The following is a 26,458-nucleotide window of genomic DNA, read 5'->3' on the forward strand; positions in this document are numbered from 1 at the left end:
TGACATGTGATATGTACCCACGAACGTACTGATGGAAAGCTGATTTGGGCTCAGAGAGATTTGATTTTTATGCTAAACAAATTTCATCTAGATTTCCATCTGAGAGTCTACCCCTCCCCAAATGTGCCCTGCCTGGCTGCATTCTAATGTGGGCAAATCCAATCCCTGAGTTCTCTCCCGTCCCCGTGACTGAGTTCGCCACACTGACTCCTGCTGCTGGGTTGGTACAGGCAGTTGGGGCCTCTTCCATGGACTGAGCTTCTCTTCTGGAGCATGAAGGGATGAAAGATAGGGGCCAGTGTCGATCAGGAGGCTGTGGCCCCAGAGAGATTTCCAGAACCTAGAAGTCCCTGTAGCTTGGTGGCACCAAAACCTCCAAGGCCCTCTCTGAGGTTCCACTTTTAAATGCCAGTTTTCTCTATATAGGTAATTCATTTGTCATCCATGGAGTTATGATAGCCACCTCCCTGTCCAGGCAGCGACTTCCTCATTTGGCAAATGCAAACACACGGCACCTGGTTAAAGTTGAATCTCCCAGGAAATGCTTGGTTGGTGTGTGTTTATCTTAGGTAAAGCCAGGTCTGTCCAGATGCAGAGAGGGGTCTGGCCTGAGCCTTTGGGTGAAGCCAGTTCCTAGAATTCATATGCCCACCATAATGCCAGCCCTGTGCTTTCATAGTGAGCCCTGTTCTCAGTCCTGGAATTAGAAAGAATCCAACTGCACAGCTTGCCTGTCCTCATCCTTTGCAGGATGTAGCAGACTGAGTGAGGCCCTGAGTGTGAACTCCGTGACAAATGGCTGGGCCACAGCATGTCCTGGGAAGGTGAGCAGAGCTGACACCTCCCTAGGGAACAAAGGCTGTCATCTCAGTGGGATGAGCTGGAGCCTTGCAATCATGAGGTGGGATGGGGTCTGGTACTGGTGCCACAGTTTTAGGAAGTTTTGATGAAGGGCAGCTGAGCTGGGTAAGAGCCAGCCTGGCTGCTGTGCCATAGCTGAGCAGATTACAGTTGGTGAAGTGTGGGGTCCTTGACCTCAGAGGCTTTAGAGCCACACGTCAGCTGGGAGCTGGGTGGCAGAGAGGTGACTGCTTCCTCATCCCATCCTGTCACTGTTTCCTTGTTCGTTATTTGAAGAGAAGGCCTCCTGTGCCCGGTTCCAGGACTCCGGAGAGCCTGGCTTTCATCCCAGCATGCTTCTGGAGCAGCACAATCCAGTGTGCACTTTTGCAGCAGTGGCCCGAATGCACCTGGGGAGCCTGCCCACCTGCGCTCCTCACCCTGGTCGCCTCGTGTCCCTTGTGCCTCCTCCGTCCGGTCACAGAGCTCCACCCCCAGAACTCCAGTACTGGGGCTGGCTCAGCAAGACACGTGATGAAGCGAAAGCTTGCACCATGCCACGGACCTCAGTCCAGGTTGGCTCCATCTCCTCGCATTTCATTACATTTATGATAAATAATATATCATATAATATACCTCAGTCTGTCTTCTATCATTTTATTACACACTGAGCATTATTTCAATCTCACAACAAGTCTTAAGACATACACCAGGGTCCTGTTTTACAGATACAGAAACAAGCTGAAGTTGGCAGGAAGCAGAGACACCAGGAGTGCAGGGCCCCAGGCTGTCACCCATGCACTCAGTGAACCCACCTTTCTATCTCAGTTTCAGATACCATTGGTGCCTGAAGTTTTGTTATGGCCCCTGTCGGGCCCCTGCAGAGTGGCAGGGGTCTGTGTGGTTTCCTCTCCCCCATCTCATCCCCAGCAGTTGATGCTCCTGCCCTGCCAAGATGTCCCTCAACTGTGGGGACGTCTCATCCAAATCAGCTCCCTCTCATTCATTTCCAGGCCTCTGCCATGTCTTCCCCCCGATCAGACCAAGACCTCTAGTGTGAGCTAGTTGAATGTCTAAAGTCACTAAGGCTGGTAAGAGCCTCCTGCCAAAGCTGCCGTGAATGCCTGGTCTTAGGATAGGGCTTCTCTACCTTAGACTAGCACAGCTCTGCTCTGTTTGTGGTCTCCCTCCCCTGTCCCAGCAGACTCTACTGCTGATGCCTCATGAGCCTGCAGCACAGTCTCATCTTCAAGGGTTCAGGGGCATCTGTGTCCTCTTCCAGGTCAGTGCAAAGAAGTTTTCCTCCTGCAAGTAACATGCACCCAAGACCCTGTTACCAGGTGTCGCCAAATCTTCCCAGACACATAGCGGTGGCCGGTCGGTCCTTCCAGCCTGCCCCGTTCTCCTCCCCAGTGCTCTCTCCCGCTGCAGCCCCCTCTCTGTCCTCACAGGACTTCCATCAGCTCCTGGATGCCACAGCACCCACCCTCCCCTGGCCACATCCTAGTCCTGCACACAACACCCACACATCTCTTCTCACTTCTTCCCACCATCTTTCCATTCCACTGCACCCCACACATGGAGGGGTGCTTTCGTGGACCTGCTGATGGCACTCAGGCCGTATTGCTGTTGCTCCTGGGACCACCGACTCCAGACCATCTGCTACCACGGTGCAGCTACTTGCCACACAATCACTGCCTAGCTGACTCTCCAGAGCTGCTCCCGGGGGAGGAGGTCCATCTCATCTTCTCACTCTTACCCACACGGCCCTTCAACAACCTCTAGCCTCTCAACCAGAGCAACAGCTTTCACTTAGTCCACTGGTTCCTCCTTCCTGCAGCCCAGGCCTTTGCAAGGGCCTAATCCATTATAACTGGTGTCATTCTAAGAAGATAGTCGGTCACAGGCACAGAGAGGGTTATGGAAGGCTGTTATGGAAGTATACAGGACACAGGAGAAAGTGCCATCTACAAGCCAAACAGAGCGGCCCAGAAGGAAGCAAGCCTGTTCCCACCCCGCTCTTGAACTTCCAGCCAGAATTGTGCAATACGTTCCTGTTGCTTAATCCACCCAGTGTGGGGCACTCTGGTAGCAAGCAGCCCGAGCAAACGGGCAGCTCGGGTGTCACCTGTGCCTACTCTATGGTATGGGCTATCTTTTCCTGTCTCTCTCACCTTGCTCCATTTATTTGCTTTGACATCTCAGCCCTAAGAGGCTAGCAAGAAGACTCATTTTCCACTTGAGAATACAGACACAGCAGGAGGAGGCTGGGGCTGGGGTAGGGAATCCCAGAACCATTTGACATGGGGCAAATGAAAGGTAAAAACTCTTACGGGATGAATGAACATAAGGCAGACTTTTGACGGACAGGCCTTTCAGCCCTGGATAATGCTATAGATGATGTTTTGAAACTGACAGCAGGCCCAGCCCTGATATTTATGGCATGCTTCTTGGCCTTCCTGGGGAGTGGTGCTCTCTGCTGTTATATTTATGGCCCTCCAGCGCAGTCCCAGCCCGACAAGGGATTGCAAATGGACTGTCTGCTAATAGTGCATGCGGATGATGTGGGAGGTGGCATGATCCTTGACCCCAGGATCAGACAAGAGCCCTTCCCATCCAGGGAGGGGTGTCCTGGACCTAAGAACTGGCTCATTTCCCAGCTTCCCCTTCGCCAAGTCCTAGAAGTTGAGTGAAAATCAGGATGCCCTAACTGTGATCTTTTGCCATGTTTGACATGGCCACATACCGCCTCGCCTTCCTTAAGCCGGCTCGCTGCTCCTTAAAGGTGAGGTGATCAAAAGCAATCAGACACCAAGTTCATTTTCATACCAGGCTTGAAGAAACGTGAGAAGGAATCGTATCCCTACTTGGGCCATCGGTGGGGAGACTTTCAGGAAAGGAACTGGAACTGAGGTGCTTCCAAATGCCCCATGGCCAGCAGCCACCTGAGTTTTTTGTTGTTGTTATTGTTGGTTTTGGTTTGTGGTTTGAGTTTTGTTATTGTTTGTTTACTTGCTTGCTTGTTTGTTTTTTTTTTTTTTTTTGAGACGGTTTCTTTGTGTAACCTTGGTTGTCTTGGAACTCGCTCTGTAGATCAGGCTGGCCTTGAACTCACAGAGATCCACCTGCATCTGCCTCCCGAGTGCTGGGATTAAAGACATGTACCACCATCGCCCGGCCCAGTCACCTGAGTTTTAGTCCATTAAATACTTCTCCAAGATGAGCAACAGCTCAAAATCAGTGTGAGGGATGGGAACATTTGATCTCTAGGTAGGAATGGACAGAGGGTCAAGCTGGCCAAGCCAGGACCTGGCTGGGAACCACTACACGCTTTTACTGTAATGTTGGGGTAGGGATGCCCAGGCCTGGTGAATTGCCCTACCTGATGTCAGTACCAGTCACGTGAGGCAGTCGTGTGTGTGTGTGTGTGTGTGTGTGTGTGTGTGTGTGTGTGTGTGTGTGTGGCCCTTGGGTGAGTACCACTCTGCTCAGCAACGCCACCCATTCCCTGTGGCCCTCTGACTTGTAAGAATTCAGACAAAACTGGGCGAGAGACACTTAAGCAGCCTTCCATTTAGAAAATGGTGTTTTAATAAAATAAAGACAACAGGGTGGGTTCCATGAACCGATACCCCTTCCATTTTGTTTCCAGTACGATAACCATTGGGAAGATGAGCCACATGTAAATTTTCTATGCAACTTATCACTAGCAGGTCAGTTTCCAGCATAAATGTCGACCAGAATCCTTTATATGAAGTCGTGTGGACCACAGAGATGTTCCGGGTACACAGTGCAAACATCGGGATTCCTTGAGAACTGTGGGGAGGAGAGCCCTCAGAAGCTTGCTCTGGGTATAGGGCTCCGGCTGCACATCACCTCGACGCCTGCAGCCTGTTGCTGCAGACCCCGGGACACCCAGCTGAATGGCGGGGCCTCCGCACTTGTTTCCTCCTACCCATCTGCTGACCAGCAGAAGATTCTCCCCTTCTCGTCGCCAACCAAGAGCTTGGTCTGGTTTCTTGAGAAGAAAAAGAAAAGGTAAGAGCACTGGAGGTCATCTCATGAGACCCACACACCCCACTCAGGAAAGCATAGCATGTGGGACTGTATCCAGGACACGGTGAAACTGCCCCCGTCCTGTCCCCTCTGACTCTGAGGGATGGAGTGGGAGGAATGAACTCTGTATGGACCTGAGGATGGGGGTGGGAGCTTTGAGAGGGGACTGTCGCAGATCCTGAAGCATGGGGTGGGGTGGGAAAGCTGAGGTTCTAAGGAGCTGGCTGAGGTCCCCCTCCATCTCTCCAGCCTTAGCTCTGGGAGAGCATCTTGCCCAGGAGGGAAGCAGCCATCGTCCTGGCAGAGGATTGGCATGGGGTCCAGTGAAGAAAGCTCAGGTCTACTCTTTTCCAGCCCCACACCCAGGCCCTCTCACACAGGCCAGCCTGGCATCAGAACACTGCACTCCCCACACCAGGGACTTCAGGGGGCTACTATAGGCCAGTGAGAGAGGAAAGAATGGTGGAAAGCCAGCTGCTCTTGAGACTACAGCTCCCTAGAAGGGTTAACTGGGTCACCATGACAACTAAAATAATGAGAACCCAGTGTCATCTTTGAGACTACTCTTCATTGGCTAAGGGACTTCAAAAGGCATTTCCCGTTCATGTGCGAAGACCATCATTAGCAAGTTACTGTCACTAGTGGGATTTAGGACAAAAGGACCCTTTGGAGACAAAACTACAAAATATCCTTCCCTGCCATTTGCATTTCTTCACGAATCTATGCATATTCATGAGATAGAGATCAAGAGTGCATGGCGATTACAACAAGATGGGTTCGCTTGGGTCACTGTAGTGATGTGACCTTCCTGGGTCTGATCCCTAAACCCAGCTGGAAATGTTGGAATTTAGCAAAGTTGGCTGTAGCGCCCTCTGCTGGAGTCTTGGAGAAAGCAGGCTACTCTTACCTAGTTATGGCCAGAGCCGTCACAGCAGGGTTTGCTTTGCTAGGCTTGCCGCTCAAAGCAACACTGACATCCAGCTCTCTGCTCAGGGCAAGGTTCTTGGCCCACTTGTGCCCTGTGGAAAGCATAAGAAAGAAAAGTTAGCGCATCCAGTGGCTTCATGCACAAGCCCGTGTGCACCCATACATAGGACCACACAGATACAAACATTTATATTTGTGGTCAGCAACTTGTTAAATTGAGGGGGAAAATATATTTAATCTTGGCCTGTGCTGTTGCAAAAAGGGCCGTCCCAATTTAATTTGCAGGCTGTGATAGTTACATGTGCTGACGTGCCGCGTATCCATTGTGTACCAAATTGGATTTGTGTATTATTGCTTTCTAAATTGCATGCCTAGTTCAGCAAAATTGTTCATCAGTGTTTACTGGCTTTATGCTTAATAAGATGCCCCACAATACCTTGCTGCCAGGGTGTAATGCAGCCTGTAATTGCTTAGTAAAAATAAATTACATAAAGTCTGCATTATCAACTTAGCTAAATCCTCTCACGCCCAACCAATAATTAAATGCTGAGAGAATTTTCTCAAAAAAATATAACTCAATGATTGTTACTTCACTCATTCTAATGACTACATTTGGAGACAGACAGTCATTCCTTCAATGTGAAGGGTGAGATGGAGGAACAGCAGGTGGGCACGTCCCTGTCTCAGGACCCGAATGCTGCTGCACACCCCCACGCCCCTAGCAGTGTTGAAGTGGCCACTTACAGGTGCAGAGGGTTCAATGCACCAGGGAATACATGAGGCTATGAGTGGAGAGCACTGCTCGTAGACAGAGACAGACACTTGGAAATCTGAGCACAAGTCCAAACATCACGCTTTCCCTGCGTCCAAATATAGGAGCTGCTTTCTGAAGCAAATCATGCTCCGGTGGTCCAGCTCTTACCACAAATGATGAATAAATGAGTTCCAGGCAGAAATTAGATTACAACTGCCTAAAATGCATATCCTCAATGTTTGCAGATTTCCTTTCTTGCCCTTTAAGACATTTGAGGGGGTGTTATAACATACACACCAATAGGACACATATGCAAATATTCATGTGTCCTACTTAATTCTGATCTCTTTCCAAGAAAACAGCTTTGAGCAGTATGATGAGGCATCATGCTTCCTTCTTGGAGACCTCCAGTGGTCTGTGCTCACAGATTTGTTCTCAAATTCGTTGACTGTAACAGAGGCTCAGTGCGATTTATTTTAACTATGTGTGTACCACCCTGTCATTTCATCCTCCTTGTAACCCTGATCCTGACTGTGAGTTCTGCAGGGCAGCTGTGACCTCAGGTCAGGACAGATAACAGGGGAATAATGTGGATTCTGGAACCCCCTGACAGCAGGAAACCATCTGGTAATTTCCCTAATGCCATCATCTATATTCCAAGAGGAGAGTTTTTCAGAAGTGTGAGGAATAAACTCTGTGGAGTATATTTGCGTCTATTATGTCTCTGTCCCCAGCACCCTACACGATTGGAATCATGGGAAATATTCTCCGCTAGCAGAAAAGAAACAGGGCCACGCTAGCTGTGGGGATGGAGTTGGGTCTACAGCTCGGTCCTCTTCCTGTTCCTCCGACTATGTGGCCACTACTATTGGTGCTGAACAGAAACTGAGGATCCTCTGCCCTATACTGAGGATCTGTGGGTCAGGAGCTGAACTCACACCTTTGATTGTGAAGGGGCAGCTGATCCTGAGACCCATATGACTTTCAATGTCATACACGTGTGCATGAGACATGCTTCATAAATAGCCAAGGGAAAAGGATCCCTGAGCTGGATCCTCCCGTGGGGCAGAAGCAGGGGAGAGAGTGTGGTTGCTGCTCTCCAGGGAAGCACAGAGCTCCGAAGAGCACACAGCCATGCGTGTCTCTCTCACGCTGAGATGGACTGACTCCTCATGGTCTCCAATCACCTGGAGGAACTAGGACACTGAACTGGACACGGCTCTTGGTTTTGTGATGTTTGTGCTCTGACTCAATTGAGATTATTGACAAATCCCCAGAAATGCTGAAGAAAGGGATTTTCAGTGTAGATAGAATGTAGGGTCTAGAGGGTCCCCAGCAAATGCCTGTGTGTGCTTGCAGAAGAACTCACAAATGGGAGTCTGGATGAATCAGGAAGGTATGAAACCTGCAATAGAGGTAAACTAATTTAAAATGGCCACTATATGGCCAAGGTAGCCCTGTGGGGTTGAAGAAAGTCCTGTCTTGTGGACGGTCACTGGTCTGGGAGCTAACAGGAGTACTTGGCGGACTGGGGAACTCTCCAAGGATGGTGATGGATGGTGTGATTGCATTTGAGGTCAGCATGACTGGCTGCTGTAGTGGCAGAAGTGAGAACGCTGGCAAGCTTCCGGGATAACCTCAGGCAAGTCACTGAGCCTCTCTGTGTCTTGGTTTCTCTATCTCTAAGATGGGCACCTTGCTAAAAATCTCCTGCAGGACTGCAGTGAGAAGGCAGCAGCGGCGGCGGGGGTGGAGGGGTGGGGTGGGTGGGGGTGGTGGTGCATGAGAAGCGTTTTTGTTAGAGTGTGGCATGCTCTCTGACAGCTTAGCCCTGTTGATAGCCTTGGTGGTGGAGACGGCAGAAGGGTTTTGCCTTTCACTCTTCCCTGCCACAATGAGAAGGCTTTGCCCCCAGACAGTGGTCCTCTTGTGTTTGTGCATATCACCCGGGAATGTATGTGACATTGCCAGCCCAGCAACTCTGAGCTTTTTCAGTGGCTTGGGCTGAGTCCCAGGATGGGGCAGTACATTTGTAGTAAGCCCCTGGCTGAATTGGAAGGGGACATAATGAAGGCTAATGGGGCATCGGAGGTGCAATAGATCTTCCTCCTCCTCACTGGGAGAGGGGCTCCTCTCTTCTGTTTACAGGCTGCTAATCAGCTACATCCAGGTCCTGGGCTGTGAACTCTGGCTTTCCAGGACCATCAGAGAGCATCAAAGAAGAACATGGGGACATATGTACCCCTGAAGCCCCGGGGCCCCTGATATCTACCATATACATCATTGTCCACTGGTCCAGTGAGTACCAGAGTCCAGTGGAGGGCTCACCAGGGCTTCTCATACAGCTTCATGGTCCACCAGATACTTGCAGGACACAAAATATTCTCGGATGCCCCCTGCCATTGTCTGGGTCTGAAATGTCCCTCGGGTTCGTGTTTAGAATGCTGTGACTCCAGCCTACAGCACTGTTTCAAAGGCTATAGAGCCTGTAAAGGGTGGGAAGTGTTCGGCAGGAACATGTCACGAGGGATGCACCTGTCAGTGTCATACCCAGTGCTGGTCCTGGTCTAGTGATCTGTCCCCGCTCTGCTGCATGGGAACACCCTCCATGTCACAGACAAAGTCACTCCTGACACCACGCTTTCTCCCCAGTGATGGACTGAAATGTCATCAGCCAAAGTCAACCTTTGCACCCCGGAGCTGTATCTGTCAGATATGGGATCACAGAATGGAAAGCAACAAATATAGTCCCCATCCTGGCAGCACTTCCCAGAGCTTCTCTGGCTTCCCTAAGCTCTGGGTGAGGCTGCAGGCCTGGCGTCAAGGCAGGGAGAGAGGAGTACAGGGGGGCAATGTGAGTTACGCTCTTCAAGCAGGTACCTCTGGGGCCGAGAGGCTCAGTGGAGGGCTCCTCTGTCACTGCCTTCTTGGGAACAGACATCTTCACGTCTTCTGTCTTCCAAATCTGTCCAGAAAACAGAAAACGTCATGGCCTCGTAGAATTATCTATCCTGGCTTTAGGGTCAGGGTGGCCATTCCCTATCCCCTCACACTTAGGATGGGGATATGTCTGAGCGTTCACTTCTGGTCTTAGTATCAGGAAAATGGTTATTTAGGCTTCAGCTCCCCCTGTGGTGGTTCAGCCTCTAACAGCTGCAGTTCAGGTGGTTTCACTTGCTTCCCCAACTCTCTGAAGTGGATCGTCTCCTCCCCCTTTCTACAACCCTTTATCAGTTGTGTGTGTGTGTGTGTGTGTGTGTGTGTGTGTGTGTGAGAGAGAGAGAGAGAGAGAGAGAGAGACAGAGACAGAGACAGAGACAGAGACAGAGAGACAGAGAGACAGAGACAGAGACTGAGACAGAGAGAGAGAGCATGCATGTGTGAAGGCACATGCATCGGCACACATCCATGTAATCCTTGTATAAGCATGTGGAGGTCAGACGCCAATTTCGGGTGTCTAATTTTCATTCTCCTTCCTATGTTTTGAAAGAGGATTTCTCACTAAAGGATTTACCATTTCAGCTAGACTGGTGAATTAACAAGCCCCTGTCATCACCACCTAATGCCTGGATTTCACACACAAACCACTTTTTATTTTAAACCTAGCTTTTGCAAGGGCGCTGGAGATCTGAATTCAGGTCTTCATGCTCGGACACATATTTAAGGCATCAATCCACACCCCCAACTCCTCCCCTGACTTAGCTAACCTTACACCCCACCGCCTACTTGTCACATCATCACTGAGTCAATGCCTTTCTATTCTTATGCCATCACCTCTGGGCCCACCTGTCCTCTGGGTTTGATCCTAAACCTAGAGCGTGAGAGCCCTCAGGATGACCACAGGTGGCTTCTCCCCTGCCCGGTCTGGACTTTCCATCCTTTGAAGGCAGAGCCAGCAACTGTTCAAATGTGTCTGTGCACTCCCTGCACCTCACACAGCGGGGCTGGGAGGCCCCTGGAGCCCAGTGGCTGAGTGAATGAAGGCTGAGTGCACAGTCACTCCCACACATGCCTGCAGCAGACGCGGAGAAGGTGGACTCTTGGCTCAGTCACCCCCGTTCCTCTTCCTCATCTGGGTTCAGATCATACCCACTAACCCTGTGTCTTTGTGACCTTTCACGCCCTGGCTAGCTAAGGACACAGGTCACATACCCCTCACTGAGAACACTGTAGGCGATCTTCCTGGGGGCATCTCTCCTCAGGCTCATCTCTTGCCATTCATGCTGGCCTCCACATACACCAAATGTTCCACCTCTCCTGAGGTATGTCTGCCAGAGGGAACGACACTCTTCACTTGAGCCCTCCTGCATCACTCCATCTCTCCTCCAGAAGCACCATGTTCTCACAGGTCAGTGTTGTGGGTGAAGCCTCCCAATTATTTGCATTCTTCACCCACTCTTTCATCCTCCCTGCCAGTCTCATACAAACCAATCTGAGCCTTATTCTTCCAATCTCATCCCCTGACTTCAATGTTTTGTCTCTTCTTGGCTTCCTGAAACTCCTTTCTAAAACTCACGGCACTCTTGATTACCTTAACCCTGACGCATGCATAGCATTTTACATTTTCTTCTCTTCTAAAACCCGAGTGTCCCAATGAAAAGGGCCTGCAGTGGCTTATGGGAACTCCTTGACAGCATGGCATTCAGAGTTGAGTAAGTGGGTAGACAGATATATGGATGGTTAGATAGCTAGATGGGATGGATTAATGGATGAATAGAAAGATGGACAAAAGCTTGGATAAATAATGGATGAGTGAGTCAAAGGGTAGAGATTAACAACCAGTTATATGGGTAGAAAGATTGTGGGTGGATGAATGAGTTAGCAGTTTAGGTTGATTCAATTTATACTTTTTTTCAGTATTGTGCTATGAACTACTTGGCCATTCACCATACATACCTTCATATATGTGTATATGTATGTGCAATATCATATTCTCTCTCCTTGTCTCTCACTCTTTCTTGGCCATGAAAAAACACCACCTTTCCCTTGATTTGCTGTAGATAATCTAGTATGAAATATTTTTCAAATCCCGTATGCAGTACTTGACCCATGGAGGCAGTGAAAAAAAAATGAGATAAACACAATTATCATCCTGTGTACTCATTCTGCCCCAAACACACTTACCCGAACCATGCCATCCTGACTCCCTGTGATGATGACGTGGTTCGCATCCCACGCCGGCCCCTCTACTATGCAGCAGCATGTTATGGTTCCTTCTGGGCCCCAGGCTGTGGTAATACTGGCCAGGGGCTGTCCATTGACATCCCACAGGGACAAATGAGCTCCGGCACAGGAGACAATGGTTCCCTACAGCAATGAGAGCTGGCTTTATTCTAGGCAAGTTTCGCCGGCAGCGTCCACAGCACATGCTCAGTCACCCAGTTTGTGCACTGTGGTACCTCAACTCAGCATCTTCTCTCATGAACCCACTTACACAATCATAGTTTGATGGTCTTGTTGAGATGTGGTGGAAACTAGGTTTTTTCCAGGTTGGAAGAATTGGGCCACTGGGGGCATACCTTTTAAGGGTACATCTTCTCTGTGCCCTTTCTGGGCACTCCATTTCCTGGATGCCGAGCCCTGAGCAACTCTGCTCCACTATGCCCATTTTAAGTGCCCCTTCTCGACTCAGGCCCCAAGCAATGGAGCCAGTTGAGCACAGACTGAAATTTCTGAAATGGGACCAAAATAAATCTGTGCTTTAGGACACTGACCCAGGCTCCGGTGGGCTCCTCCAAGGTCCTGGTCCCTAACCCCATCTTGACTGCTATAGAAGACATAGCCTGAAGACTGACCCTGTTTCTCTGGATGAGGGGCCTTTGATGGGCTGTCTAGCACTGCCTCCATGAAGAAATTTTGGATTTCATCTAGTGGGGGAGAGCATACAGAGGTGCCAACGAGGAGCAAGTAGTTCATAAAACTTTGCAACGCCCTTTCAGAAGTAACCTTCAGGGAGAGGTTGCCCTCATGTCTCCTAAAAGATTCGTTTATATCTTGAGCCTTGCTCTGGCATGGGAAGATCTTCCTGTTCAACCTTGCTGTACCTACACCAGAGCAAACCCCTCCTAGTGCCCTGTTTTCCATTGGCAAGGGATGGTTGGCACCCACGTGGCCTAATCCACATTTGGGGGTGATCAGCGTATGTCTGTCCCTGGGTTTTCTCTTGTGGCACTGTCCAACATACTACAGTGCAGGCTCAAGGACATGGTGAGTGAACCCAGACACGGAGAAGTGAAGAAGGTCTCACCGAAACATCACTGATGGCAATGGCTGAGATCCCTTCCCGGTGGACAGGCAGGCAGGCCACTCGAGAAAGGTGGTCCAGGTCCCAGAGGGTACAAGTGCGATCCTGGGAGCCACTCACCAGGAGGCTGAAGGTGACTGAGGCTGCCAGGCATGTGACAGCCTGGGTGTGTCCATACAAGGCCTAGGAACAGGAGGCATGAAGAGGTGAGGAGAGAGACTCAAATAGCTGTTAGCTGTTAGAAGCTGCCTTTGCTTCTGGGCCCCAGATGAGGAAACAGATTCAGAGTGAGTCAATGATTTTACAGACAAGTGTGTCTATGTATGGGGGCTGGGGGGAGTGCATGTGTGTAGTGGAACATTAAGGTGTGTTACTTTTGATTATGTTGTATTTGTTTGACTCTGAAGCTGTGTTACTGTGCCTGTGTAAAGTACCTGATGGTCTAATAAAGAGCTGAACAGCCAATGGCAAGGCAGGAGAAAGGATGATTGGGGCTGGCAGGCAGATATATATATATATATATATATATATATATATATATATATATATATATATATATATATGTAGAGAGAGAGAGAGAGAGAGAGAGAGAAATCTGGAAGAAGAAAAAAGAGGAGAGCTAGGAGCCAGAGAAGGAGGAGGACTCCAGGGGCCAGCCACCCAGCTACACAGCAAGCCACAGAGTAAGAATAAGATTTACAGAAGTAAGAGAACAGGAAAAGTCCAGAGGCAAAAGGTAGATGGAATAATTTAAGGGAAGCTGGCTAGAAACTAAGCCAAGCTAAGACCAGGCCTTCATAATTAAGAATAAGCCTCTGTGTGCGATTTATTTGGGAGCTGGGTGGCAGGCCCCCCAAAAGAGTAAGAAACAACCAGCACCACACACGTTTGTTGGCCTCTTGGTGGCATCCACTTCTAGGACGTGAGGTCTGAGAAGCGATAGTCCCTTTGTAGTAATCCAGCCCAGAGTGTCCTTATGCTTTGACCCTCTCTGTATTCTTCTTGAATCTGAAGCAGCCCCTAGCATGTTAGTATGCAAAGGTTTCAAACAGCAAAGGCCCAGACCAGCAGCCTCAACAAATCTGGGATCTTAGTGGATATTGGATATACCCCTGATCTTCTAAATCAGAAACTCTCATGATGGAGCCCTGGAATCTGCATTCCCTCCCATCCAAGAAATCTCATGCATACTCAAGTTGGAGATGTACTGCACTGTGGGAGACTCAGAAACAAAGCAGTTCTTGAACCAGACTGGGAAGACTGCGGGATGACACAAGAACACAGGCCACAGAAACAACTAAGCAGGGCTCTTGGGGACTCACAGAGCCTGCAGGGGCTGCACTAGGTCCTCTGCATACATGCTGTGATTGTTAGCTTGATGTTTTGTGGGACTATAACAGTGGGAGTGGGGTTGTCTCTGACTCCTTCATCTGCTCTTGAGACCCTTTTCTTCCTACTGGGTTGCCTAGGAGTGGATCTAGGGAGAAGAGAGGTGCAGGGGAGGGACTGGGAGTAGTGGAAAGAGGGGAAACTGCAGTTGGGGTATAATATATGAGAGAAGAATAAAAAATAAACAACAATCTCAAAAAAATGCTCAACCTTTTGTTGATTTGTATTGAGAAAGGGCTATTGGCAATATAGCCTAGGCCAATCTTGAACTCAAATCTCCAGTCTAAATTGGGATTACAGTGCTAGGATTATCAGCATAAGCCACTGGGTCTGACTAAAGATATGGATCAAACTCAGGCTGACAGGCTTGGCAGCTAATACCCTTACAGCTGAATTATCTCGCTGACATAAAATGTGACTTTTTCAGACCTCTGGATATGAGTGCGTGTCCTGTGTTGTCTTGGGGGACTTGCGCTTAGCCTTCAGGTTTGAACCACTTGCTCTCGGCCTTCAGTCTTGATTCATGGATGGCTGTGAAGACAGCTCTTTCCAGACAACTTAGGGGGCCAAGTTCCTTCTGGGCCCATTGCTCCTGGCTATGGTGAGGATTCCACCCTAAGCATCCCAGAGGGTACCCAGAAAGCCTGAGGTGGTTCTCTGTCTGGATATGCCTGGCATTCCTTAGAACCAGCCAGGAGTGCAGAGGTGGCATCCTGAAAGGGACTGGGCTGGCTGGACAATGGCTAGAGCCCCAGTCCTGGCAGAGACAAACTGCTCACTCACTGGGGTCATCATGTTTCAAAGCTGTCATTTTGCCTGACCAGAGCTATTAAAAATTGTGTCCTCAATGGAGCCTAATGTGACACCAACCAGATGGTGGTGGCAAATCTCTGGACATGACCCACTGAAGAAGATGTGTGTTGTCTCAAGAGCATGGAAATAAACAGAGAAAGGAAGAGTTTTGATAGGAATTCTCCAGTCTTCCAGAATGACCTGAGTCTGGTGATTAAATTCTGACCACAGATGACATAGCACCTCCAAAAGACACAGACAAAGGGACCCCGACGGAGGGTTCGGGGCTTCAGAGAGGATAGCTGTGAGCCTGAGTGGCAACACAGGCTGCATTATGGAACCAAGCTGCCCTGTGCTGTGCAGAGGGCCAGTGTGCATGGCAGGATATGGCACTGCATACACAGACACAATTTGCTGTCATCCATCAGCCCAGAAACTGCAGCATTAGGAGGCACCCAGTGCCCTGCAGTCTGGGAAGGCCATGAGATTGAGGCAGAGCCCAGCAGTTCTAAAGGTGTATTGAACAGGCTCTTTTCCTTTTCTTCTTTATTTCTTTTTTCTTTCTTTTTTCTTTTTTTTTGCAAAATGCATGTCAGTTAAAATAACTTTGTTTTATCATCTTAGAATTAAGTAGCAAAATATAAATACAACACAATAAAATAAAACCTCTCAAAATAATTCTCCACGATGGTGGTTGCGGCGAGGTGGCTAGTCTCAAGAAACTGTTGATGGCATTGGAGAGCTTATAGAATAATTCTGGAAAACTTTGTGTCATTGCTCAGTCATTCTCCTCAAAATACATCGTAAGGAAACAATTAGTCAGAAGCAAACAGCATATATATAACATGTTTTCTGCGGCACTGTTGAAAATGGTTAAAAGTTGGAAATAACCTAATTGTCTAGTTTTAGAAGAAATGGTTTATTAAACCGTGGTATACTGACATAACAATTGAAATGTAATTTTATGGAAATGGAATCATCTGGAACAATTGAAATGCAAATTATACAGGCTGTAGAAAAATGAAAACAATTTGATAAGCTGACTGAAAATGGAACAAAAATATCCATATAAGACTGAGAAAGGTATAAATATGCATATAGGGGTTGGTAGCATGCAAAAATGAAAAATTTCTATAGAGGAAGCAGAGAATTTCTTATTTTTAAAGTGAATTTAAATTTGTCTTTAATGTTTCACATCTTTAAAAATAAACACTTTCAGAATTGTTTTGAACCTATTTCATAATGGCCTCTAGGAATACAGGTCAAGGGCAGGCCCCCTTTGATGAGTAGCTGGAGGTCTCTGCTCCCAGCCTGCTGTGGGTTCTCCCTCTGCTCACATCACCTCCCATCTGAAAAGGTTCCATTTTCCAGATCTATGCACTGGGAGGAGCCACTTGGTTCCTTTGTAACTTGTTTGTTTTTAACCAAGACTGAAGGGAAGATAGTGGATCTCCTTTCCCAGGGCTGTTGGAAGGTAAAGTGAGGTAATGCTTGTGAACACGCTGTGTGGGCAGCCAGGGCAGATGCCCTAAAGCATCACCTGGCCCAGGAGACTCACTTTCCTGGCCCTGAGCAACATGGAAGCAGCTGTGTGTGCCTCCAGGACCCTGCACTAAAGCAGTTCAGTCTCCAGGGAGGTGCCTGCTCTGTCTGCTCATCAGATCTCCCCAGGGATTGAAACGATCCCCAAATGTGGACTGCCTTCTGCTCCCGGGTCCCATGCTCTAGAGAGAGGCAACACTTTTACCTAACAGGGAGCTTGGTTGTGCTTTGGCACCATGGCTGCCAGAGACACCACACCTCTGAGAGGCACGTACCTGCCGGAGATGCAAGCCTCTCGGGCGGCCTTTGACCAGGCTGAGCTCCCACACACACACCACTGCGCTGGCCCCAGACGTGACGATCATTGTAGGGGATGGGCACACAGCGCACAGACAGGGCCCCCAGGCAGCCAGGTTCTCAAACGTCATCAGGATCTGTGAGAGACGGAGAACGAGGGCTGACATGGGACCAGCAGACACTGAGAAACCAGGCCAGAGAAATAAGGAGAGCACAGGTGAATGGAGGGTGCCTGGGGAATGGGGGCCATGTTCTAGGTTCCACAGTCAAGCTCAGGTGACTAAACCCAGGCCATCCTAGACCTGTCCCCACGGAGGGGCTCCTACCCCAGCCAGGTGGGAGAGACCTGCAGTCACCTGCACAGCTATTCAGGTGCTGTGAAAACCATCGGAGTTGGGGTGTGGGGGTACAGCTCAGTCTGAGACAGTGGTAGGACTGGAAGGGGACTTGGGGGGGAGGGGCTAGTTTTGATGATTGCGAGGTTAGAATGAGAAGGGCTAGAAACACGGGAAGTAGAGGATTCATTGTATATAATCAGGTTGGGTAGGAGGGGATCTGGGTAGGGAGGGGTCTGTGAAAAGGGCAGAGACAACAGGGAGGCCAAACAGTAGGATGGGGCCATTAAGCAGAGAGAGAGAGAGAGTTTGCTCTTGCAAGATGCTAAATGTTCAACCTGAGCGGCTCTCATCTGAGTGGTACCTGGGGTGGGAGGAGCCCAGGAACTCCCGCCCAGACTGAATACACATCTGCATGGGCTTTGTGTAGCCTCATGACCAGTCAGAGTTGGCTGTGAAGATGACAGTGTGCTCTGCCAGCCTGACGTCCACCTAGGAGAAGGTCAAGACCCCAGAACCCTGTCCCTGTCCCCCCACCACCACCATGGGGTCTCACCTTGTCAGAGCCATAGTTCCCCAGACAGCAACTGAAGTCATCAAAGCCCCAGCTGAAGGTCCTGTTCCAGAGAGGAGGCAGCAGCATTTTGTTCTTCTCCACTGCCAGGATGGTCTTCTCGGTTGGGACAATGTGGCCAATGGCCCCCTTTGGGGACTCGGACCCTAGAGAAAAAAGGTACATATCTGCTCCCCAGTGAGTATAGTGCTCTATGCAACGAGGAAAGCACCCCCCCCCCTTCACTGGGAGAAGAAACTACAGAATAGAGAGCCGCACCATGCACACAGCCTGGCCAGGAGCCACTCACCCAGGCTCTGTTGGCTTAGGTACCCCTTCCTGAGCTCCTCTTACTGGGACTCACACATTTTAGTGACTCTTACACAGTGATACCAGAAGAAGCCCAGAAAGTCTGTTGGGGCAGATGATCCAAATCCATAGGTTTGGGTGACTGTCCACCTACCTTTCCTGCACTACCTTGGAGGGACGCTGGCATGTGGCCTTGTTCCTACCACAGTTTCACTAGCTAAACTCTGGAAACCATTCCTGGCTCCATTTGGAATCCAGATCAATGTTCAGATTGCTGATGACCAGCTGGTATCCCAAGCCTGTTATCCCAGGGAAGTCTACCTCTTTCTCCTCACAAAGTTTCCTTGGAGGAGCAGAAATAATGATGCCCTCTCAGAGTAAATTTCCCAGCCAGTATAGGTATTCATACTGTGGGAGGAGACTGTGTTCAATGTGTATTCAGTCATGTGACCTGCCCTCCATCATGGTGGCAGATACCTCTCTCTTGCCCTGTACAAGTTGTTAGGAGAAAACTACCCTCTTCCAGAGTTCTACAGTTCACACAGCTAAGAAGCTGCGAGGCTGGGACTCACAGGCACCTGCCCCAGGACACATGTCCTTAGCTACGAACTCTATGCATCTGGGGCTTTAGGAGCAACAGAGGTGCAGAGCCCGTGGTCTGTCTTTGTGAGGGTACATATGGAATGTGTTTGTACATGTATGCAAGAGAGGGGGGCAGGCAGACAGACAGACAGACATATGGGTCTTAGAAGTTAAGGTCTAACAGAAGTCCTAGACACCTCCAGAACAGAGACCACCCTCCAATACCCATTGATACAGCCATTACGAAACCCACTACTTCCCAAGCCCAGGCCCTTGAACTCCTAGAGCAGTGGTTCTCGACCTGTGGTTTACAGGCCCTTTGCCGGGTTGAACAACCCTTTCACAGAGGTTGTATATCAGATATCCTGCATATCAGATATTTACATCGCGATTCATAACAGTAGCAAAATTACAGTTGTGAAATAGCAACGAAAATAATTTTATGGTAGGGGGGTCACCACAGCATGAGGAACTCTATTAAAGGGTCAGAGCATTAGGAAGGGTGAGAACCACTGTCCTGGAGGAATGGAGTCCCTAAGAGAGAACCCTGAGACAATGCAAGCCCAGGCAATCACCTTTGACTGTGACTTGAGAAGGTCTTAGTGCTGGCAGGTTGTGGAGGAAGGACTGTGAGTGGCCTGGAAGGCTGGAGGGGGTGGAGGTATCCTTTCCAGGCACTGGAGGTTTCCCTGTCGTGTTCCTGGATGGATGGGGTTTAGTGAAGATCTGGAGGTATATACAAACACACCACACAGGTCGTTAGGAGGTAGATGCCTTATAAAGGAGCCGTCACCACGTGCATCACAGCTGTACCCTACTCTGGGCACTGTCAGGGCTGGCCTTCCTCCAGCAGAACTGGAGTGTCAGCAGGGTCCTCAGATGTTACAGATGAAGGGCCTGGGGCTCAGAGAGGGACCGCTATTTTCTCCAAGTCATGGGACAAGCTCTCCTGGTTGCCAGTTCTCTTCTCTCCCAAGCCACCTGGGCAAAAGTTACCCTTGCTGAGGAGGTCCTTGGGACAGCATTTTCAGCTACTTGATATCTCAACTCATTAGGAAAAACAATAGAAAATAAAATAATAATCATAATCATAATAATCATAATGTCATAGTATCTCTCACATATGTAACAGAGGAACACAGCATTTGTCCCATGTTAGAGATATCATCCTCCTCTTCAGGAGGTAAGCGGGTAGGGTTCTGGTTCTAAGGCTGGGGAGGATTCTCCCTTCCTACCTCTCACTGCCTTCACTCCTAACAGGATAGACCATCCTTGTCCTCTTTCCCAAGCTTGCGCTGTCCACACTCTTGATAGAGCAAGATGAATGCCGTGGCCTGCCGTACCTACCTGCTTGGGTACCTGTCCAAAGTTGCTGATGAACCCCAGGATGGTGCTCTTGATCAAGGGATCACTGATGCTGGTGAGGTCGATTCTGTCACCGTAGAAATAGGGATGGAAAGTGTTCACGGCCTCTACAGCAGCTGGCCCCTGCTGCTTATACCCAAAAATTAGGTCTATCCAGTGGTGGAGGTTGCTACTGACAAAGTCGCTTTCCAGAGCCTGAAATAAAAACCCAAAGAGCATGAAATCCTAACTCATGCTTTTAAAAAACTCTGTTCTCTAAATTTAAGCCACTGTGAATATAGGTGTGTGTGTGTGTGTGTGTGTGTGTGTGTGTGTGTGTGTGTGTGTGTACAGATAGAGGTCAGAGGCCAACTGCAGGTGCCTTTCTGTGGGTGCTGCCCCCCCCTCACTTAAGTTTTTTTGTTTATTTTTTTAAAAACAAGATCTTTCATAGGCCTGGAAGCTGCCCAGGTGGCTAGACCCCAGTGAGCCCCAAGGATCTTTCTGTTTCCACACTCCTAGCGCGGGGCTTACAAACACACACAACGCCCAGTTTTTATTATTGTGGGTGTGTTGTACCATCTCATTCTGGTTTGCATAAGTTTCTTTGATGACTAATGATGCTGAGCACATTTCTGTTTCCTTTAGCTAACCCAGAAGAAATGTGGCCCAAGATAGGCGCCCCCAGGTGGTCTCTGGCCTCCATCCTCATTCCTGTTTCTGGGTGGCAGGCTCAGTCATCTCCACTCCTGGAAAACCCGGTGGTAGGTGAGAGCTCTGTGGGGTCTCCAAACCACCTCTGAGCTATACTGAGAACATAGGGCAGGAGGTGGCACTACTGTGGGGCTGGTGAGGACACTGACATGCCACCAGGGCAGCCAGGAAACATCAGACATGACACTTCCTGTCACGATGCCCATTACAGCAGCCTAGTGCAGTCATAGAGCAAACCGGTGTTCTTTAAACATCCAGGAACCCAAACTTCCCGGTGCTGTTCCTTCCCAGGTTTCTCCAGACATCAAAGCCTCAAGGTTTGTGCCTACCAGTGAGACAGAAAACTCCGTGGAGATGCTGCAGTACACATACACATCAGGAGAGCCTGGAGTGCCTCACCTGTCTGTGCAGACTGATAAATTTCCTTGGATCCCCATCAGCCCAGGGAGGGAGCTGCACGTCTCCCAGTGTTGTTCCATCCTGCATGCAGCCTGAGTATGAAGGGAAACAGTAGACAAGAGTGAGGCCACACTAGGTTCAAAAGCAAAGGATGTTAAAACCGCGGTGTCTGCACCTGCCAACTCCTTGCAGGTTGGAACGCGAACTGGATCCTAGCAGACCACACTACTTCCCGCCACGGCTCTCTGCAGAGCCCCAGTCTTCCTCTGCTTGGCCCTACAGTTTGCATCCTTCATGAGCTCCGCCTGGCTTCCCCAACAACACCGGAGCTAGATTTCCAAGTCACACAGTCTTACTGTTACCACTGCTGATGCATCTTCGTGGCCACTAACAATGCCTTTGGTCTGGGGACTGAGACAGCAGGGGAAGCCAGTGACGATAACCCAGGCGTGCAAGTACCCAGGTCTGTGCCGGGCACCACGCCAAGTTCTTGGCACACACCCTCTTCCTAAGTCTTCAACCAGTGGGTTTTTCATGGCGAGTCCCAAGACAATCAGAAGAGGAGGCTGGCTTCCAGCCCAAGTCTCCCTTCTCCACCAGCTGCCAACTTTGAACATGCTACTTGACCTCTCTGGGACTCAGTTTCTCCATCTGTAGGGGTGAAGGTGCTGACGAAGCCTTGCAGGGCTGGCAGGAGACGTGAAAAAGCAAGCACACAGCACCCACAAAATAATGCTAGCCATGACCAGTGCTCAGCAATGCTCCAGTGGTCTGGCCTGAACCCTCCAGGGCACTTATGGCACAAGTCAGACAACATTCCTCTCTGGTCTCGGGCTTTCAGGCTGTGCCTAGCTGCATTTCCTCATCACCCAGACTCAGCTCCAAGGTCTTCCTGGGGAATGGAATAACACAAGTCCTTCCAATTCCCTCTCATACTGTTGTCCTCACGGGACTTCTCAGCACCTGGCAGCTTCATGTCTGTATTAGTTTATAGCTTAACTCCCCCTCCTCACCTGGAACATGTCTTTAGGAGAAGCCACACCTGCCGGAAGTGCCTGCGCACAGTAGGTGCTACCTAGTCACCTGTTCTCCAGTGACACCTGGCTGTCTCTGACCTGCCATTTCTTCATCTAAGCCTGTCACGTCTTCCTCAGAGGACATAGCTGCGACCCATAGGCAGAGGTAAACTCTGCAGGGTACTCCATCTCAGACTTGTAAGCGCCTCTCTTAGCCTCCATTGCCCCCCAACTTACCTCCTATCCTGGGCCTCACCATGCCTTCTGGGAATTGTCCTTTGTGTCTGTCCAGATCTGCCTAGTGCCTGTCATAAGGCTTCTGAGAACCCAAAGAGTGCCAAATTCACCAAGGACCCACATCAGGCTGGCTGGCTGGACCGGGGTTGGAAAGGCTTCAAGTACTCCATGGCACTATGGCCTCATGCCCAGGGCTGGAAAGCACATGAGGCTTTGTGGAAAATGATCTCACTTGGCCTGACTCAAGGTCCAAACCCTTACTTGAAGGAAAAGGGAGAGCCTAAGGAAGGATGGACCTGCAAGACGCTAATATCTGCCTCAGGCGTTGTCTGCAGCACGCACGGCTTCTCTTGCCCTGGCTAGAGAGCTTGCTTACACCCTGCTCCAGCTCTGACCATCTATCCCCTCAGCACATTGCTCTCACACACCTTTATGGGAGAGATTCCTGACACATACATGTGCAGTCTCCAGAGGACTCCCCCCGCCATGGGGGGGGGGGGCCTCTGTAAAAGTTTGTGCCTCCTCTGAAGCAGGAAGAATGCCTGATGCATCCTGGGCTGCAAGGCAGAGAATGTGCCACCCAGCCGTCAGACACAGCAGAATTGGGGCTGGTGGACCCCAAGGTAAGAGTATGGGTGGGCAGTGCCAGACCTAAGTCATCAGCAAGCATTCTAGATCGCTGGCTACTGTCTCACTACAGACTGAGCCCTGCATCCTCAGAGAAAAGACCACACTGTCTGAGGCAGGTACTCGGTGCTGTCCTGGAAGCCTGGGACCCAGGATCCTTCCTCACGTTTGCAACAATGTCTGTCACTCAGCAGAGACTTTGCCTCCATCACACTGGTCCTGGTTAAGGGCCTGGTGAGTTTTCCATCAAAGATACCAATGGAATCAGTGTTTCCCTGGAGATCTGTAGAAGAAATCCCAAGCTCCCTGACACTCAGGCTCACCAGGCTTTCCCACACCTCTACTCACCAAACTCCACTGCATTACAGTTGGTTAAGAACTCGGGCAGGTAGAAGAACTCAGGTGTCAGCTCCCTGACGTCACTCATGTTCTCCTTGGAGGCAGACTCCCATGTGCTCTTCACACTGTGGAACATTCTATCAGCCACATCAAAGCTGCCACCCTGTGGGAGAAAGGGTGACGTGATCAGCCACATGTGTGTGTGTGTCTCCCTCTATCTAGTCAGCCTCCAAGGAAGGGGTTCTGAAGTCGGGAATGAACAGACACCTCCATTTTCCAGACCAGAAAACTGATACTTAGGGTACACTGATTTCTCCAAGGCTATCAAATGCCAGGCCTGGGTCCAAACCCGTTGGCATAACCGTAAAGGGCATGCTTTGCCCTGCCAGTTCCTAAGGAAATCTCTGGAACCAGTACAGACTTGACCTACTGTGTGGGGGCCAGAGGTTGAGGAGGACTCAGTTCTTTCTGGGAGAGAAGGACCTACCACATATCTAAGACATGTCACCCCGGGGCGGCCTGGTAGACAAGGACAGGGTGGTCCATTTCCTGAGCTAGAGGTGTTGATCCATGTGAGCCACAGGTCACTTTCTGCACAGGGACAGGAACACTAAGACATTGGGGTCCCCAAGAGGTCTCAACCATAACACACAGCTTAAAGATGTGCCCCCCACCCAGGTCACGTTGCTCTGTGTTAAAATTAGGAGACCATGTCCACCATCAAATTGAAATGGAAATAGAAATGAAGTGGGGGAAATCTAAATAAATCTGCACCTAACGAGTCGCTCATTGAAATGTATTAAGAGCTTTGTGTATTTAATCTGCAGCCTAAGCCTCACATGTGGGAGATTGATGTCTTCTCCTGGCCCCATTTTTCCTTCTGCAGCTTTTATAAGTGCTGATGGTAATCTCCTGAGAAACAATATGATTTGGTAATAAAAAGATTACCTGTATTAAATAAAAATAATATATACATAGGAAATATTGTTAGTGCTACAAATCTGGTTAAAGATATTACCACAAAGAAAAATGTTATTTTTTTCACAGCTGTCTAATGCATTTTAGCAAAAGTAATATCTTTAAAACTTAAGCCTGTATTATTTATAAAGGAAGCAATAACTGATTTTCCTATTTCCTATATTAATAAATGTATTTGCATACATTTGTTTCAAAATTAATGGGTTTTCTCACTTCTGCAATACAAAAGAAAACACCAAATTCCCTAGAAGAAAAAGTGGAGCTGCTCTGGCCCGTGCTGTGAGAGTGTGGGCTGACGTAAACTCCAGCGGCCACTGGCAGTCGGTCTCGGGCAGGACTTGGTTCTCGGGAAAGCAGGCAGAGACAACAAAGGAAAGGATGAGATGGAGAGGCACTGAGCTGCGTGGGTCAGCCTTAGAGCGTGGCCGAAGGAGGAAAGACCACCCCCAAAGGGAGTGAGCGACAGAAAAATGTACTGGAGATGGGGCTGCAGAAAGGGATGGGCCAGAGCTCCCCAGCTGAGATCTTCCCCTTCCCAGGCTGCAGCTCTCCTTGCCTGGCAGGAGTAATGTGTATCCAAATGGCCAGTGAAAACGGGGCATGAAGATCAATAATGTCACACCTTCCCAGGCAGATGATTCCCTGTGTGCCACTCAGAGCTGGGGGGCAGTGGAGCCAAGCAGAGCTGACACAGCTCAGAGACAAAAGGGTCACACACATGATCTCATGCACATGGAAAAACACCAGCGACATGTTTTGAATATTGTAGGCATCTGCGGTATCTTGCTCATGGATAATGTTAAGAAGTGCTCAGCAATACTGAAAGACACAAATCCAAATTATGAGTGAAGCAGTGGAGAGGCAAGGGCAGGACAAGGGCCGTTTCTGAACACTGAGTTAAAGTCAGGGAAATGTTGGTCCTGTGCAAGTATGTAGATTATAAATGACTTGCCCTGAAAAATAATGCATGTTGCTGAAGGCAATACTCCTTGTGCCTTAGTTTGCCGTTGTCCCTGCATAAACTCTTTAGTTATCGTCTCTGATTTTTTTTTCCAGAGCTGAGGACCGAACCCAGGGTCCTTGCGCTTGCTAGGCAAGTGCTCTACCACTGAGCTAAATCCCCAACCCAAGTCATGGCTTTCTTAAACCCCTCTCTCGCATAGTCAGGGAAAGGACGTGGGGGGAGGGTGACAATTTTTAGCCCATACTCCGAAGAAACTCAGACCTTACATGTGTTCAAGGACATGTGACTACACATGTATTCTTTTCTGTTAATATATTTTGTTTTTGATTATGTATATATAATTATATACATACATACACACACACACTTACACACATAATGCTCACACCCACAGAGTCTAGAGGCAATAGATTCTACTAGAGCTAGAGTTACAAGCAGCTGTGAACTGCCCAGCATGAGTGCTAGGAATCAAACTCTGGTCTCCTGCAAGAGCAGTACCCACTGGTAACCATGGGGCCATCTCTTCAGCCCCTAGATATCCTTATGGTACGTACTGAAACCCTTCCAAGAGGGACTGATGCAAGTCGGCCCACTCACATCCAGCTGAGGAACTGGATTGGTCCTGTGAGCGGGTTGATGACCTGTTGGCACTGTAGGCATTTTTCTTAATAGTTTCAAAGCACCGTGTAAGCAGTGCACTGACTTACTTGGGTCAGCTGATTTAAACCACCATCTGTCCACCAGGCAGTGTGCCATGGTAGCGAATGCTGTCCTCCAGAATCAAGCTGACTCAGGTAAGAATTTCCGTGCTTACTTGTAGGGTGAGCATGAGTTTTTAAAATCTCTTTAATCGCCCATCCCCTCCTCTGTGAAGCTTCAGTGATTGTTTTGGGTGTGAAATCAATAATGTATATGTCCTAGTGAATGTGTATATGAAAGGCAAGATATACCAGCCCCAGGTAGCATGCTAAGTATAAAGAAAGCAGTATCAAAGGAATGAGTCCTGTATCTTTTTAAAATTTTTTTATTAAATTACCTGCATGGGTTTTTGTCTGCACATGTATGTGTGTGCACCCTGTTCTTGCAGTGCTCACAGGGGCCAGAGGGGGCATGGATCCCCTGGAACTGAAGTTACAAAAGGTTGTGAGGCACCCCATTGGTGCTGGGAATCAAACCTGGGTCTTCTGGAAGAGAAGCTAGTGCTCTTAACTTTTGAGTCA

At 49.3% G+C, this 26,458-nt stretch overlaps 1 protein-coding gene across 3 annotated transcripts in view; it reads right to left on the minus strand.

The window, feature by feature from the left end:
* Positions 1-4,413: 4,413 nt before the first annotated feature.
* Positions 4,414-26,458, minus strand: part of Wdfy4 (WDFY family member 4) — a 254,176-nt gene continuing 232,131 nt past the window's right edge. For all 3 annotated transcript variants that reach the window (XM_006976744.4, XM_076544367.1, XM_076544368.1), the window contains 11 exons: positions 23,306-23,459; positions 21,078-21,169; positions 19,968-20,180; positions 19,196-19,346; positions 17,733-17,917; positions 16,820-16,978; positions 12,825-13,004; positions 11,702-11,884; positions 9,458-9,542; positions 5,804-5,915; positions 4,414-4,858 (listed from right to left, as the gene is read on the minus strand). In XM_006976744.4, the coding sequence (XP_006976806.1) occupies positions 4,792-4,858; positions 5,804-5,915; positions 9,458-9,542; positions 11,702-11,884; positions 12,825-13,004; positions 16,820-16,978; positions 17,733-17,917; positions 19,196-19,346; positions 19,968-20,180; positions 21,078-21,169; positions 23,306-23,459 (1,581 nt within the window). In that variant the 3' untranslated portion in view covers positions 4,414-4,791. The remainder of the gene's footprint in view (positions 4,859-5,803; positions 5,916-9,457; positions 9,543-11,701; positions 11,885-12,824; positions 13,005-16,819; positions 16,979-17,732; positions 17,918-19,195; positions 19,347-19,967; positions 20,181-21,077; positions 21,170-23,305; positions 23,460-26,458) is intronic.

This window comes from Peromyscus maniculatus, chromosome 9, assembly GCF_049852395.1.
Source record: "Peromyscus maniculatus bairdii isolate BWxNUB_F1_BW_parent chromosome 9, HU_Pman_BW_mat_3.1, whole genome shotgun sequence".
In the NCBI taxonomy this organism is placed as follows: Eukaryota; Metazoa; Chordata; class Mammalia; order Rodentia; family Cricetidae; genus Peromyscus; species Peromyscus maniculatus.